Source organism: Onychomys torridus, chromosome 22, assembly GCF_903995425.1.
Source record: "Onychomys torridus chromosome 22, mOncTor1.1, whole genome shotgun sequence".
Lineage (NCBI taxonomy): Eukaryota > Metazoa > Chordata > Mammalia > Rodentia > Cricetidae > Onychomys > Onychomys torridus.
Window position 1 is genome coordinate 28,599,436 of NC_050464.1, and position 16,879 is coordinate 28,616,314.

General features: G+C 47.9%; 2 protein-coding genes across 3 annotated transcripts in view; one reads left to right on the forward strand and one right to left on the reverse strand.

Moving 5' to 3' along the window:
• Nucleotides 1-500: 500 nt before the first annotated feature.
• On the reverse strand, nt 501-13,332 carry C22H12orf65 (chromosome 22 C12orf65 homolog). Of its 2 annotated transcripts, XM_036171797.1 has the most exons (4): nt 13,257-13,332; nt 7,779-7,982; nt 3,042-3,347; nt 501-1,493 (listed from the first exon to the last, which is right to left on the reverse strand). In XM_036171797.1, exons 3-4 carry the CDS (start codon nt 3,318-3,320, stop codon nt 1,230-1,232), a joined length of 543 nt encoding a protein of 180 aa, XP_036027690.1. In that variant the 5' UTR covers nt 3,321-3,347; nt 7,779-7,982; nt 13,257-13,332; the 3' UTR covers nt 501-1,229. The 2 variants fall into 2 exon arrangements, with proteins under 2 accessions (XP_036027690.1, XP_036027689.1); XM_036171796.1 differs by lacking the exon at nt 7,779-7,982.
• Nucleotides 13,333-14,011: 679 nt separating this feature from the next.
• The window catches only part of Mphosph9 (M-phase phosphoprotein 9), a 54,386-nt gene continuing 51,518 nt past the window's right edge, over nt 14,012-16,879 (forward strand). The window contains 2 exon segments of the mRNA XM_036171737.1: nt 14,012-14,199; nt 16,331-16,594. Of these exon segments, the coding sequence (XP_036027630.1) occupies nt 16,488-16,594 (107 nt within the window). The 5' untranslated portion in view covers nt 14,012-14,199; nt 16,331-16,487.

A 16,879-nucleotide genomic window follows, 5' to 3' on the forward strand; every position in this document is an offset into this window, starting at 1 on the left:
AACTCCCCCCCCCCCCATATACACACAGGTGAGGCAGGTAACAGTGAGCCTTACCTCACAGTATTTTCCCTATCTGTAGATCTGTAGAGATTTTCCTCCCTTGAGACAGGGTCTCACTATCTCCCGGAACTCAACAGAGATGAGGCCTGCCTTTGCCTCTTAACAGCTGGGATTAAAGGCGGGTACCACCTCTGGGAATCTAACAGGGAAAACAAAACGAAAAACCACATGTAGCTTTGTGTGGTGATGCACGCCAGTAATCCTTGAAATTGGGGATGTGGAGACAGGATTATGAGTTCAAGGCCAGCCTGGGCTAATGAGACCTTAACTCCAAAACCAGAAAGACTACAGTCTACTAGGTGATGGAAGCAAATCAGGTTCTGGAACCTCATCTCTGAAAAATCTACTTGATCCTATACAAGGAATGATAGCTTTCAACATAATTGGCAAGTTCCATTTCCATTTCTGTTGCTGATAAAATGCCCTTGGCAGAAAGCAACTTATGAAAGAGAGGAATTTATTTAGCTTGCTATTTCAAGTTACAGTCCATCATTTTGGATGAGGTCAAGGCAGGAACTCAAGCAGTATTATGTCACACTCAGTCGAGAAGAAAAGCATTGTTTGCTCTTTCTTAGTTAGCTTTCTTATATTGTTCTGGATTCCTGTGTAGGGGATGATGTTGCCCACAATGGGCTGCATTTTCCAACTTCAGTTAATAATAAAGTCAGTCCCCACAGACGACATCATAATTTCTCACTAAGACTGTTCCCTGGTGATGCTAGGTTGTCTGTGAAGCTGACTGTTAAAACAAGTCAGCACAGCAGGTAACTTAGTTCACTGTCATTTTCTTTTTACCAAAATCTAAGGATAAATGATACCTTAAGACAGCTAGCAGTGGCCCCGGAGTTGACAGGATACCACAAAATGCTATTTGACTCAACTTGTCATAAAAGTGAGCTTAATTACTATCAGTGCCTTTTCAGATTGTTTTGATCGTAACCGTTTATTTTTGTGTGTGATGAGTGTGGGCATACATGTCACAGTGTGTGTGAGGAGGTCAGAGGACAACTTTGTGGAGTCAGTTCTGACCCTCCACTCACGCGGATTTTGAGGATCAAACTTAGGCTTGTGGGACAAGGGCTTCTGCCAGGCCTTAGCCTTAGCTCCCCCAAGAGCTGAGACTGCAAGTACACACCACCACGTCCACCATGTGCCGGGCGTTACCACCGTTACTCCCGGAAGCCCCCTGGCACACCAGCAGCATCGGTCCTTTTGCTGGTCGTGTTCTGACTGGCTTCCCATAATTCTTTCAACAACCTCTTCTTCTCCAGCGTCTCCTTTGCTCTTTTCTTCCTCTCTCGCTTTCTTCTCTCAGCCTCAAGCTTCTCTTTGTGAACAGGGCTGTTTTCGCCATTGTAGAAAACATCCACTTTCTCCTGGAGGATTTTCCGAGCGATCTTTCTGTTCTGGTCCACAGATCGTGTTTGGTGGCACTGCAAGAGATCATGGCGGGAGCGTGAGGGCTGTGGCTGTGAAGAGACGGACGGCCTCAGAGGCCCTAGTCCCTCAACCACCCATCCTTTATGGGGAGAGGGCAGGAGGGCAAGGGCAGGAGCCCCTGAGAGTCAGCCATGTGGGCGCTGGGAATCCAACCATCTTGCCAGCCGAGACAATAGCTTTCAACTCATTTAAGCAGTTTCCGGTAATTACGAAAGCACTGACTGGAGTCTAGCTTGTGGCCAGGGAGCAACCCGTGCAGAATTCATGTGCCATTCACAAGTGTGTCTGGAGGACGAGGGCGCATCTTTACTAACAGCTTATCACAGCATTCAGTATGTGAAATTGATGGTGGCCAGGGCCCCACAGAGTTGAGATTTCCAAAAGGAAGGTGAAGCTAGTGCCAGGGTCAACAAGAAATGCTTTGGAAGTCTGTTATGCATGAATTTCTCAAGGAGTAAAAGAAAGCAACCGCGGGTCTTAACTTGGTCTTCTTGGCTCGAGAAAGTGGCCCTGAAGCAGCTACTGGGACTAGACTCCTCCTCGGAAGGACTGGACAAGTTCCTGTCTGCCTCAGGCGATGAGCACAGGGTTACAGGACTCAGAGGTAGCATACAGAGTGCCCCTCGTGGTACGGATCTGCCCTGAGGCCGGCTATACCTGGGAAATCTGCTTTTCCTTCGGGCTCCCAAGGCTGTGTGTGCTGCTTTGGTGCCCTCTAGTGATGCACACGTGGCAGTGGGTGGCTGGCGGCTCTACCGGCCGCCTGGCTCTTATTTCCGAGACCGTGGGTTGGCTAGCACTCTGGGCTAAAAAATCACTTGGCCACTTGCTACACGTGCCGTCTGTTAGGAGCTGGTGCTGCCCTCGACGGGAGACCCCCTTTCTTCTTCTTTTTTTTTTTTTTTTTGAGACAGGGTTTCTCTGTGTAGCTTTGCGCCTTTCCTGGATCTCACTCTGTAGCCCAGGCTGGCCTAGAACTCACAGAGATCCACCTGCCTCTGTCTCCCGAGTGCTGGGATTAAAGGTGAGTGCCACCACCGCCGGGCGGGAGACCCTCTTTCTGTAGTCGGATTCACATGGGCAGCTGTGTGGTGCTTTGCCCCAGCTCCCGTCTCTACCTCATTCTTTGTTAGGAAGGGCATGTGTTAGAGACGTTTGCCAAAGCAAGGCAGAGGGACGTGGAGGACACACCCCACCACTAAGGGCTGAGCTAGCTAGCCAGTGGCACAGTCCATCAGTTCCATGCTGCCAACTAGGAGTGCCTTTGGGGGCAGCAGGCTTCAGGAGACCTGCCTGACAGCAGCCCTTGCTGGTGACACACAGCTAAGTTCAAGGACAAGAGCAAAGGCCTGAGCTCCATAAGACCCTAGCACCAGGTTCATCTCCAGAGGAACAGCTCAGGGATTGGGTACATCTGCAGCGCCCCGACTATATGGGGTTGGCAGAGCGGGCCAGTGCCAGAGCGGGCATGCCCCTCAGCTGAAACTGCTGTGGCTGCAGACCTGGACTCCTCTCACCCACCAGACCCCTCCACTGTCTACCTTGACCACAATGCCGGAGGGCACGTGTTTGAGCACTACACAGTTGCTGGTTTTGTTGGTGGCCTGGCCCCCTGGACCATGGCCTTTCACAAACTGTTCTTCAAGCTCACTCTCATTCAGGGGAAGCAGAGCAGGACAGTCCTTCTTGCCTGCCACCTGCACCGAAGTGGCAGCCATTCCTGGGAAGCGCAGCACTGGCTTCTCCTGAAGGAGTCCCCAGGTCCCCGAGCATATCCTGATCAGTGATGCAGGGAAACGGAGCAAAGCCCGGGTGCTCATCGAGGATGCAGCTCCGTGTGGCAGGACCTGGGATGGGGAAAGAAGGAGGCCATCTTTTCAGTTTGCTCTCAAGATGACAGCCAGGCTTCAAACATAGCTTTTAATACTCTCTTGGTGACAGTCCTTCATGCCCATGGCAGGTAGGGGACAAGCAAAGGCAGGTGACTCAGCAAGGCACACCTCTCTGGACTGGAGTTGCCCAGAATTCTGTCGATACCCTGTCAGCTAACACATATTTCCTTTCTTTTTTAAGCCTACAGCATGGGGTATTTCCATCCAAGTAGTGACGAGGCCTGACCCTGCTTAGCTTCCGAGATCAATGTGTTCAGAGTGTTATGGCCACAGACTAGCCACTTTCTTATAACACCAAAAATACCTGCAGAGCACGTGGAGGTGCTATCCCCTTAGGGAAGAGGTATTGCATGTGACATTTAAAGGAGCAGGGCTGTGGTTTGGTGAGGACATATTAAAGGGCACAGTGGGGAAGAATTAGGCCCTGAGTCAAGGGACAGTCTTTAAATGTGAAGTCTATATTTGTGCAAGGATGACAGAATCAGTCTATTTTATAGCTGAGCTTCAAGTCTGACACAGTAAACTTGACTATCAATCAGTGCCCTGACTGTTGGTTTGTAATGCTGGCAGTTCCATGGATGTGAATGGGAACATCTGTTCCCTGGGATGCACTGCCAATAACATGATCCAACTGGTCTTGTTACCAAATCAAGCAGTTTCTACTAAGGCGCCTGTTAGGCTTAGACACCACAAAGGATGTGTGAGTGATGTTAAGATGGAGGATCTAGACCCATGAGCCAGCCAGAGAAGACACTCCAAACGACATGGGGATTGAGTATGCACGTTCAACCCATTCTTCACAAGTTATAGTTATACCCCAGGTTCAGGAAAGCCTTTGCTTTAAAACAGTGAAAGACTTCAATAAAGCCGGGTGTGGTCACCCATGCTAGCACTCAGGAGGCTGAAGCGGGACACTGCCAAGAATCTGAGACCACCCCAGGTTCTAAGACCTGGTCTGAAAATCTACAGAGATTTAGCTAATGGCTCAGGATACAGCATAACACAGAAATCACTTAGCTGACAAATACACGGAACGTGGAGGGAATCCTAGCTCCAAGGGCATGGTCAGCCCGAGGCTTCTGAGGTCTTCAAGGGGTCGAAGGTAAAAATGGCCTCACAGGACTCTGTGAAAGGCCCAATTCATCAACTGGAAAATTGGTGAATTTGCTTTTCTTCACCCAGCTCACATTTGATAGAAAAGGTCAGAGGCAAAAAAAAAAAAAAGTATTCTGCTAATAACTTCTGGGGCTCTGGAGTACATCTTGGTGAGCTGCTTGGCAGCCAGGTGATCTCAACCACAGCTTATTTGTGGACTGTGTCTCGGCTGAGGGGTGTGCCTGCACCAAGCATGGGGATGCTACTTCCACACTGCTCTCAATAGCAGCAGGAACCTGGTCACAGTCCTGCCAGGTGCTCTGTGACCCAGGGGGTGGACTCTCGAGAAGGCACACTGTACTCCGGTGCTTTATTTTTCATTTTGTTTGTTTTGTGTTTATTGAGACAGGATTTCTCTGTAACCCTGGCTGTCCTGGAACTTGCTGGGTAGACCAGGCTAGCCGGAACTCAGAGATCCTCCTGCCTCTGCCTCCCCAGGGCTGAGATTATAGGTGTGCACCACCACTGCCCGGCTTGTTTGTTTGTTTGTTTTCGAGACAGGGTTTCTCAGTAGCTTTGGAGCCTTTCCTGGAACTCACTCTGTAGCCCAGGCTGGCCTCGAACTCAGAGAGATCCGCCCTGCCTCTGCCTCCCGAGTGCTGGGATTACTGGCATGCGCCACCACCACCCAGCTATTTTTTAAATTTTATTCATTTATTTAGGTTTTTAAAACATTTTATTTCATCATCATTACTATTATTGAGACAAGATCTCTATTATGTAGCTCTGGCTGTCCTGGAACTTGCTGTATAGAACAGACTGGCCTCAAACTCCCAGAGATCTGCCTGCCCCTGCCTCCTGAGTGTTGGGCTTAAAGGCATGTGGCAGCATGCCCTTTTAAAATTATCTGTATTTGGTGTTTTGCCGTGTGCCTGCCTGGTACCACAGAGGCCACAAGAGGGTGTTGGATCCTGATACAGAGTCACAGACAGTTGTGAGCCACCACATATATATATATATATATATATGGTGACAGACACCCTGGAAGATCTCCCACCCACCCAGACACACACACACACATATACATACATATATGTATATACACATGCTGGGAATTGACCCCAGATCTTCTGTAAGAACAGAAAAATGTTCTTAACAACTGAACCAGCTATCCAGCCCCTACGTAATTGTCTTGTTTGTTTTGAGACAGGACCTGAGGCTGGGCTTGACTTTCTCACCCTCCTGCCTCCATCTCCTGGGTCCTGAGAATCCAGGTGTGCACCACCATGCACACGCAGCTCCTGTTTCTTCTCTCTCTCCCTTCCTTCTTTCCTCCCTCCCTCCCTCCCTACCCTGCTCCCTCCTTCCTCCTCTCCTTTCCTGCTTTCCGTCTGTCCTTCCCTATTTTGAGGTAGGCTTTCATTATGCAGCCCTGGCTGACTTGGCACTCTATAGACCTAAGACTAAAGGGCATGACTCACTGTCCCACTTTCCTGTTGGTTTAAATGCAAGCTTCTGAGTAGCCAGAGGAGTTGGTAACTGCGCTGATGCTGGGCATCTTTGAACCTCTTTTTCTATGGGAAATGAATATGATGAACTAGAACACATGGTCTTCTCAAGCCTTGCTACTGCTTGCTTCAAGTCCATGACAGCAAGGTCTAAGCCCACGTCTTCTCTCTGTGGCATTCAATGTGACCTGCCATACCAATGGGTGATATTTAAGACAATAGTGGAAGGTGCTTCTGTGGAGGGGCATATCTCAAGATGCAGAGCAATGAAAATGATGCTTTAAAACTATTTTTGCAGGGGAGGAGGCTGGGTGCATACTGTTCTTACAGAGGACATGAGTTATGTTCCCAGCACCCATACTGGGTCGCTCCTTATAACTCTAGTTCCACCCTTGGTAGGAACTGACTCCTGAAAGTTACCCTCTGACCTCCATATGAGCATTATGGAACATACACGCACATGTAAAAACAAATTTTTTTTAAGCACTAATAAAAATACTGGTTTTGTCCAATGATTGTGAAATATTTTAGAAGTATCCTTAAGAAAATGTAGGAGGGCCAGGCGGTGGTGGCACACACCTTTAATCCCAGCACTTGGGAGGCAGATGCAGAACTCTGTGAGTTCAAGGCCAGCCTGGTCTACACAGAGAGACCTTTTTTTTTTAAGTGAAAAAAAAAGAAAAAAAAAGAAAACAGTAAGTGATAAACAAGATATGGTGGCCCCGAAACTGTAATCCCAGAACTTGGGAGGCAGAGGCAGAAGGATCTGAAGTTCAAGGCTAGGCCAAGAGTCATAAGATTCTGTCTCAAAAGAACAATAATCAAGGGCAGGTAAGATGGCCTGAGTTATATCTAAGGAACAACAGGAGAGAACTAGCTTCCCAAACTTGTCCTCTGACCTCCAGATACGTGTTGTGGCACGACCCTCTTCCCTGACAAAATAAAATGTAATTCAACACAAAACCACCCCAAAGAAACAAAAAAGAAAATGTGATGAACTCAGACACTATCATCAGGGACGGGGCTAAGCTAATGTCCTAAATGGTCCTTTTCTGCTTTCTGCTTTCAGTGTGCAGAACAGAATTCCGTTGTGTCGCAGAGGGCTTCAAGTCCCTGGAGTGGACTGACTGACCATGGAACGTGAGCCCAGGGTCTCTCCTGAGTGTCTCTTCCGCCAGTCAGTGAACTGACCGGACAGACGGGACAGCAGTGATAATGTGAACTGTGACAAAGACAGGAAGCTGTCTGGAACAGGCCAGCAAGGGAGAGTGCTTTCATCAGCAGCTGTCAGAGCCACCGGCTCAGTCTCTGCCCTTCTGTCTCAGTTCAGGGCTGACAGACACCCTGGAAGATCTCCCCCCCAACTGAGTTCAAGGAGGTCCCCAGTGTTCAGTGACTGACTCCTTTGTTGAATGGTTAATTCCAGCAGCCAATCAGACAATGCTAGACACTTCCAGCATCTCCTGGAGCTTTGGCCCTACTTCAGTGACTGCTAGAGATGATAAACACACCCACGGCTCTGCTTCCCCAAAGCCCAGAGAAGAATACAGGCTGGATTTCAGGTTTTGTGATACCACAGTGCAACCCGAAGTCTTTGGAAACAATAAAAACAGCTCGAATTCTGGCTCATTGTGACATTAAAAAAAAAAAAAAACACACACACACACACACACAAGAGAAAATGACAAAAAGGAGTGCCAGAAAGGGGAAACCGGCAGCCAGTAGCTCTGTCCCAGTTCCCTTCTGGAGTGCGGGCTTCTTTAATTTAGGGCTGGCTCCGTACCTGACTTCCCGGTCCTCCCTTTTCTCTGCTGATTGCTTCAGCTGTTCATGAGCCAAGCTGGGTCAAGTGGAGAGAGACTAGGTCTGCCAGACCTTCCAAAGGGACTATGAATTTGTCCGATGGAAAATCCCGTTCAATAGCTACTAAGCATCAGGCACAGCCGCAGGAGCATGAGTTGTTTGCCCATCACAGAGACATGAAGACCTGTGTAAATACAACAGATGCTCGAGCCTAGGCTGTGCCAGACGAAGGCCCCAGATTACCCACTGCACTCTCCTCAGGCTTTGGAACTTGCAATCAATTTATGCTTCCTGTCACCATTTCTGGTTCACAAATTTCCTCCTCTAGCTTCCCAAATCACCCCGAACCTGGGAGGACACAGCTGCAGGGATGGCCGGCTCTCACTCTGCAGCAAGGAGGCCTGAGCCAGAGCCATCCCAGGTCAAATGAGGTGTAAGAGGCCACGCTGTGTTTCAACAGTCATAATGCTGTGGATGGGGCAGAGGGTCCTTTTTCTATCACTTGAGAAACGTGAAGAGCTGGGCTGGGCGTACTGTTCAGTGGTGGAGAGTTTTGCTTGCTTAGTCCGGCCCTGGGTTTTATTTCCCAGCACTGCGGTAAGTAAGTAAAGTTGCAGGTGATTAAAAACCAACAACAGGACCAGTGATCTGGCTCAGCGTGTGAAGATGTAAAGGAGCCTGCCACCAAGTCTGAAGACCTGTATCCAATTCCCGGACCCACACAATGAAAGAACTGACTCTCCCAAGTCCTGTCTCTCTCTCTCTCTCTCTCTGTCTCTCTCTCTCTCTCTCTCTCTCACACACACACACACACACACACAAATCAACCCATCCAAAGGCTATTTTTGTTTGTCTGAGTTCAAAGGTCCCCAGTGTTCAGTGACTGGCTGCTTTGTTTAATGGTCAATTCCAGTAGACGTATTCTCTCTACACTTTGAATTGGGGCTCCAACAGTGAGAGGCTTTAACCCAAAATTCGATGGCCCAGAATTCTGCACCTCCCATGTTAGACTCGAGTGCTGGGATTATTGTCATTACACCCAGATCAGGCAAGGGAATTGGGCTGTAATCTCACATTAGGAAAGCCTGTGGGTTTCAATCTAGAACTGCTGTTTCTTTAAAAATGTATTGCTTAAGTGTTTCTTTAGAAAGGTAAGGTACTGAGTACAATTTTCCCTAGCCACAACTTGCATGGTGTATCAGCCTTGCAGAAACTTCATTAAAATTAAGCAGAGAGAATCCGTATGGAGAGAACCCCACAGGGCACTTGAGGAGAGACGCTCTCAGCAGGTCTGGCCATTCCTCAGTGCACATGGCACCCCTGGGAGTCTTAAGTCTGATGCTTGTACCTTGGAGCAGGCAGGGGATCAGACCTGTTTTTCCGAATCTCTGCTTCCTCTTAATGTTGTTTTTGAGACAGGGCTTCTCTATGTAAGTCCCACCTGGCCGGGAACTCAACTCCAAGACCTGCTTCTCCCCGCCTGCCCCCCAGCCCTGGGATTTAAAGATGTAACCCCCCACGCCTGGCAGACTTTGGTTTTTCTAACTGGCCCCCAGGTTATGACATTATTCTTGGGTCGGGTATTCCGAAGGGCTCTGTGTAGTTTTGCCTACGTCCCGACACTCAGGACGGCAGGGCTGCTGGATGAGGCTTGGAGTCACGATAGCAGTGGTAGAGATAAGAGAGTGTGATGGGAGGGCAAGGAGGTCCTCTAGATTAGTGGTTCTCAGCCTTCCTAATGCTGCCCCTTCATGAAGTTCCTCGGTGGTAACCCTCAGCCATAAAATTACTCTGTTGCTACTTCATGAGGGTCTGGGTCTATCCCCAGAGCAGCAGCATTAACCAGGTGTGGTGGAACATGTTTATAATCCCCCGCACTAGAGAGGTGGAGGCAGGAGGATGATAAATTCAGGGTAATCCTCAGTTTGACAGCAAGCCAGAAGTCAGCCTGGGATACACGGCCCTGCTTTGGTCTGGGAGAACAGTGGCAATAGACTGCTCTGGGTCTGGTCTGAACTTAACAGGCTTGTTGCTACCTAGGTCAAGAGACAACTAGAGAAACATATCAAGGGACCAGTACCCAGTCCTCCCAATCCCAACATCCTATCCATCTGTTTATAGGAGGAACTTTCACTGCACCAAGAATGACGCCTGTCCTGTCCTATTTGTGGCACATCACAGGAACCTTTTACTTCATCAGCCGCAGTATGAGAATGCACAGGGACATTAAGGAAGCAGAACAAACAACACAAACCTTTTATCTAAACATTTTAAAGCCATTTAAACATTTTTTGAGTCAGGGTCTCATTATGAAGCCCTGGTTGGCCTGGAACTGGATATGTAGACCAGGATGGCTCCAGTTTGGAGAGATCCACCTGCCTCTGCCTCCTGAGTGCTGGGATTAAAGCATGTGCCACCATGCTTGACTTTTTTTTGTTTGTTTTTCAAGACAGGGTTTCTCTATGTAGCCCTAACTGTCTTGGAACTCACTATGTAGACTGGACTGGCCTCATATTCACAGCGATCTGCCTGCCTCTGTCTGAGGGTTAGGATTAAAGGTGAGCCACATGGCAAAGCATAGATAAGAAATATGGGTTAATTTATATGTAAGAGTTGGTAGTAACAAGCTTAAGCTATCGGCCAGTCATTTGTATTTAATATTCAGCTTCTTTGTGGTCATTTTGGAACCAGTGGTCGGGACAGGAAAACTCTGCCTCCACAGGTTTAGGTTGGGAATCCTCCTCCATTGCTCTTTCATCTTAGTCACTGAGTCAGTCTCAGTGGAACCCAGAGTTCTCTGATATGGCTACCCATCTCTAGGCAGCTTGGGGATTTCCGTCTGCCTCCCAAAGCTTGAATTACAGGCTTGTCACCAAGCTCACTGGGCATTTTATGTGAGTTCTGGGGATCCAAACTCTGATTCCCACACTTGAGCAGCAAGCACTTCAACCACAAGGCCACCCTCCATTTTATTTTGAGACAGTTTTCCTTAATCTCACGATCCCGTTGCTGCAGCATTCCAAGTTCTGGGCTTACAGACCTGTGCTACCACGAAGGGTAAGTGTGAACTATGTAGTACTCATGCCTAGAGCTGTGATTTACTCACTCTACATCTGTGGCCATGTTTCCTCCTGTGTAAGAGGAGGATCTTGTCATGTAGGCTAAGGACAAAGCCATGATGTTTCCACAGACAGAAAGCTTCTAGTGGTAGCATGTCATCCCCTAAACTGCACAACTGAGGAATCTCTGACTCACAGCCACTTAAGTTGTGGTCTGACAGCATAAAGCCAGCCTGTAAAACAACTATTTCATGGGCGTTTTATTGTTTTATTTTATTTTTGGAGCTGAGGATTGAACCCAGGGCCTTGCACTTGCTAGGCAAGCACTCTACCACTGAACTAAATCCCCAACCCCTCATGGGCGTTTTAAAAGCTGAAAGTGAAAATGTATTTAGAAGAGTGACTTGCAAATTGTTTGCTTTGGTCCAATTTAAGAAGTACCTGGAGCTGGGTGGTGGTGGCACAGGCAGAGGCAGGCAGATCTCTGAGTTCAAGGCCAGCCTAGGCTACAGAGTGAGTTCCAGGCTAGCCAGAGCTACACGGAGAAACTCTGTCTAGGGGGAAAAAAAAGGACCTGGAAAGCATGAAAATACCAAAGTAGTTCTATTTGCTCAGATCATAATTCTGGTCTATGAAATCAGGTGCCAAGGAGGTCATTATGATGTCAAAATTACAGCTTGACTTCTCAGCAGGTTCACACTGACAGACCAAGCTGCCTGGATTGAATTAAGTCCTGGCTAAAACATAACCTTAGGAAGTATGGACTATAGTAGAAAAAAACCCATAAAAGCCCCAAAAAGTGTAAACAGTGTTGACAATGTATCCTCACGGCAGAGTAACTGCTTAGCTGTGGAGTTTCAGCACCACAAAATGAAACGGAACACAAATATAAACCTGATCATTTTCCATATTTAGTAAGGTAAGCTAGATTTGGTTTTATTGCTTCTTTTTTTTTTTTTTGCTGTGAAGGCTGCCCCCTCCCTAGACAAACTGTTTGCTATAAAGCATCAATGACACAAAGTAACACCCTGAAGTAAGTCACACCATGAAACAGGAGGGAGAGCTAATGGCAGCACCAGAGTGGAAGGTGTAGCAAAATTAGGAACAAATGAATGAGATCTTACCAAAGGCTTCCCCTAAGGTAAGAAACACAACGTGCACAACCTTACCCGGGTCACTGAACAAAGTGCCAGTTTAATCGCAATGCTAGTTCCTGGACATTTGACTTAACACTTCAACAAGTTAAAAGGGAATTCTCTGCACACTGATTGGTCATCCCAGCATTTGTGAGGTAAAGGCAGGAAGATCAAGCAATCAAGGCTAGCCTTGGTTACATACTGAGTTTCTGGTCAGTCGGGGATAAAAGACCCTCTCTCAAAAAACAAACCAAAACTTAACAAAAATCATACTACTAAAAGTCAAATTATGAAAACAAAACAATACAACAAAAACCTCTCCCAAATTTACAGAGCTTTTCTGGTTTTGTGACTCTGACTTTTGTATGGTTAGTAGCTGGTAGTATCTGCCTTTGGATTTAATTTCATCTGTAGGAGGAACACAGCTCTCTCTGACTGGAGTTGTTTGAGGAATTCACAATTCTCACTTGATGTAAGAGTCTAGTGTTTCTAGTTGATTTTGGCTTGGTGTATGGTCATTATATTGATAGGTGGATAAATCAATGGAGGTTTTGGTCTATTTCAGCTTTAGGTCTGGCATACACCTGTAAGTTTGGGATCGCTACTGACATTTCACTGTTGAAAAATATGTCTGAAATATATATGTCTGGTCAGGCTTGAAAGCACAGGCCTTTAATCCCAGCACTTGGAGGGCAGAAGCGAGCGGATTTCAGTGAGTTCAAGGCCTGCCTGGTCTACACTGTCTAAAATAATAATAAAAACAAGTGGCGAGGATTTTAAGGAGAAGAGGATGAGATGCGATCCTTTTTGTTTCTTTGAAGGTTTGCCATTTCAAGGGCAAAAACATCTCTCGCATCCTGACTTCGCAGTAACAACCCTGCACACTTCAATGACAGAGCCCAAGCACTTGCCTAGGGCAATACTATGTGCTATTCCTAATACTGCACTGGCTGCAAGGCAAGCTCCACTAAGCAGATGAGCATCGACACGTTTCTCCTTGGGCCTCCGTGGGATTATCTTTTCCAGGGTAGCGAACTCTCCACCATTCCTCGCACCAAGGGCTTGGAGAGACACAGCCAATCTCCCTAAATGTAGGGTAAAGTGAGTCCAGATAACTTAGCTCAGGAGTCAGGCCAGGAAAGCCCACAAGTCAGGTGCCGCAAGTCGGAAGTAGCTCAGCAATTCCAGCTTCAAGATCTCATCCCAGAGCCTGTGACAGCAGTAAACCAGCCCTCGTCGGAGCCTGGTCTTGCAGACGCTTACCTGTTTTTGCACCGGGAAACATTCAGCAAGAATCTAAACCACCGGAGACCTGGGCTGAGCCGCTGCGTCCCCCCCACCCCCCAGGTCTGCGCATGCGTCCTACTCCTCCAGCGGCTGCCCTAGCCTGGCAGAGGCTCATTCTCACTAACTACGCATGCGAGAAACCGAGGCGTCTTTCCCGCAGTTTCTAGGGAACCAATCGGCAGAGGCCCTGACCTCAAGCCCCACCCTCACGCCTCCGGCGTCGCCTGCGCGTCAAGGCCAGAGAGAAGGCGTGTGCCCGCGCCGGCTCCGCCCTCTTCCAAGCAGCCAATCGCGACCGAGACGCCGGGCGCGCGCACGCTCCTTGGAGTTTAACGGTCGCGTGAGGCCAATTTCTCGACCCCGACCTGGCAGAGGCGAGGAGGCCAGGTAAGCGGTGGCGCCTGGCGGGGAGCTGCGAGCGGCGAGGGCTGAGGACTGAGTCCTAGACGACCCCATCAGAGGGGACCCCCCCATTGGGTGACAGGCTGACGGGCTAGGGTGAGGGACGACAGCTACCACCGGGCTGGCCGGACCCCGCGGGCGTGTGGGGCTCTGCTGGTGCGTGCGCCTTTTCTAGACTCGTGCCCTTGAGTGACATCAGCGAGGCCCAATCGGAGAGCGGCCTCTGCAAGGGGCGTGAGCTCTTTCCCCCCTCCCCCTGGATAGTGGTACCCGGGCTGCCTTTGGAAATCAGTGATAGAGAGCGGCTCTCCATCATCCCTGCTGCCGCCGCCTTGTATCCTCTCGCCTCCGGTCTTGAACCGCTAGCCGCTACCTACGCGACTAGGGTCTGACTTCGACACCTGAAACCACTTCGTACTGGTTCCTTTCAGCCTTCCCGCAAAGAGGAAGCCCAGTGAACGTTCAAATTGTTAATGCTGCTCCATCACTCCAGTCTCCGACCCCAAAGGGTTGTAGGGTGAGGGATAGAAGCATCGTTTTTGTTTTTGTTTTTGTTTTTGTTTTTGTTTTTGTTTTGATGCTGGGAATTATATTTGAGATGTCTGTTCCTGTATTCAATTCCTGTCAAGTTTATTTCGGATCCACAGCGGATTTCCCCCTCCCCTCGCCGGTTCCGTGCCGGGAGAGGTGTCATTGAGCTTCTCTAGTGTTTCTATCTGAACCTTTGGCATCCGGATTACCTCAGCGGAGGTGGATGTGGGGGTAGGGCGGGGTGATGAGAAGAGATGAACTGTAGATCCACCTCTCTGGAGAACTTGTGGTCATTTGAATCCAGGTGTTTTCGTTGCCAGTTGGAAGAGGCAGCCCCGGCTTTTTCAATACCCCATTTGTCATTGGTGATGGGCCAGACTCTGGGGTGGGAAGGTAGGGGAAGCAGAGTCCATTTAGGTCTGGTCACCCTTTTGCCTCTGTGCCTGGCCTGGAGGAAACGCTTCTTGAGCGTCAATGAACTGATTGTGTTCTTTGAGCCCTGGAAAGTGAGAGAGTTCTTCCGATGCAGTCTCTGAACTTCTCATTTTATAAGCACCAGGGTTTTTTGTTTTTGTTCCCTCTTATCTTTTTCGATTCCCCTGTCTTTCTTTTTTAAAATCAATGGATTCTGGAAGGATGAGTCATGTGGTTGGGCTTACAACAGCAAGTGTATCTCTGTATATCCAGATTTAGTACATGTTAGTTAACTTGTGCACAGTACAAAAGGCTCTGTACTGAGAATTGTACATCCAGCCATTTTTAACAGCTAAGTAGCTTTTAAACACCAACTTAAAGACCAAATGGTTAAGTCCTGTCAGTGGCTATGTAAGTGAAACACTTCTGCAATGTAGGACTTCCTAAACAAGTGAACCGGGCCTGGAAGTATTCCATTATTACATAATAGAGTGCACCTAGAACCTTGATTATTAAACATAAAATTCCGAAATACTGCCTGTAGGAGATGATGTGATTCTTACAAATTACCTTAAAAAGACATATGGTTCCTATACTTTCAACTCCATCCTGTTGAAAGTGATTTAGGTGTTTTAGAAAAAAAAGGGGGTGGGGTGGGGATTTAGCTCAGTGGTAGAGCACTTGCCTAGTAAGGGTTAGGTCCTCAGCTCCAGGAAAAAGAAAAAAAAAAGAAAAGAAAGAAAAAGAAAAAAAAAAAAGCTAGTTCCAGAACTTTCCATCACTACACTGCAGTGCCCCTCCCCCACTTCTCCCCTTCTCTGTGCTTCGTACATAAATGAAGTCAGAGAGCAGTGCTCTTCCCCCTGCCCCTGACACAGGTTTGTCTGTGCAGCCCTGGCTGTCCTAGAACTCACTCTGTAGGCCAGGCTGACCTCGAACTCAGAGCTATTCGAGTGCCTCTGACTCCCGAGTGCTGGGATAGAAGTGTGCCTAGTGTTTTCTGTGCATGACTCAGTGCCGTTGTTCCTCCTTGTGGGCCGGTAGTATTCCACCACGTGGATGTACCGTACTGCTTTGTCCCTTCATCTGCAGAGGGACATTGGGTTTCTGCACTTTGGCCATTGTGAATACTATTGCTATTCTTTTTACACTTGATTTAATTTGTGTGTGTGTGTGTTCATGTGCACTCCTGTGTATTGCGTGGAGGACAGAGGAGTCAGTTCTCACCTTCCCCCATGGGTTCTAGAGCTTGAGCATGTGTGGTTGGGTTTGCCTGGCAAGCACTTTTGGCCATTGAGCCCTAATATTGCTCCTCTTTTTGTTTGGTTGTTTGTTTGGTTGGTTTCTTGAGACAGGGTTTCTCTGTATAGTTTTGGTGCCTGTTTTGGATCTTGCTCTGTAGACCAGGCTGGCCTCGAACTCACAGAGATCCGCCTGGCTCTGCCTCCTGAGTGCTGGGATTAAAGGTGTGCGCCACCACGACTGGTTGCTGTTCTTCTTCTTCTTCTTTTTTTTTTTTTTCCCCACTGGAGCTGAGGACCGAACCCAGGGCCTTGCGCTTGCTAGGCAAGTGCTCTACCACTGAGCTAAATCCCCAGCCCCTGCTGTTCTTAATGTAGATGAATCTGAGAGGTTTCCAAAGCCAGGAAAAGATAGTGGGTGAATTTAGTGACCTTTCCAGTAGTTTCCCCATTCATTTTCAGACTCTTTGGAAGTGTAGCCGACTTCACAGTTCTGAATGTCAGCTGCTGAGGATGCCAGTGGACGATGAGGCAGCTGAAGAGGACTCGGAAGCGGTCTCCTCCTTCAGGAGAAGCAAGAGTGTTTCCAGATGACAGAGCTTAACAATTTTTGTACGATATGGAGCATTTTGATTTGGTGGAAACTTTACAAAAAACTTCACCTTCTTTAGACTCTAATATCAAAAGTATTCCCCATTCTCTTGGATTGAGCTTGCGTGCTAATAGGTAAGAATTATTAGATACTATTTTCTTTTCTTGTTTTTTTGAGACAGGGTTTCTCTGTGTAACAACAGTCCTGGCTGTCCTGGAACTCACTCTATAGATCAGGTTGACCTTGAACTCAGAGATCTGTCATTAAACTTTTTTATTTCATAATATATAAGCATATCTTTAAAATACAGTAGCTTAAATACATACATGTATTTATTTTATTTTTTGAGATAAGGCCTCTTATAACCCAGGCTAGCCTGACTCATAATGAAAGCCAGAGATAATCTTGGAACTTTTGAT

Bases quoted from the DNA above. Each gene is read 5' to 3' on its own strand.
- C22H12orf65 (XM_036171796.1), bottom strand. From the start codon at position 3,320: ATGAGCACCCGGGCTTTGCTCCGTTTCCCTGCATCACTGATCAGGATA. The intron at 1,494-3,041 runs GTAGACAGTGGA...GATCTCTTGCAG, and splicing joins CCTCCGGCATTGTGGTCAAG to TGCCACCAAACACGATCTGT.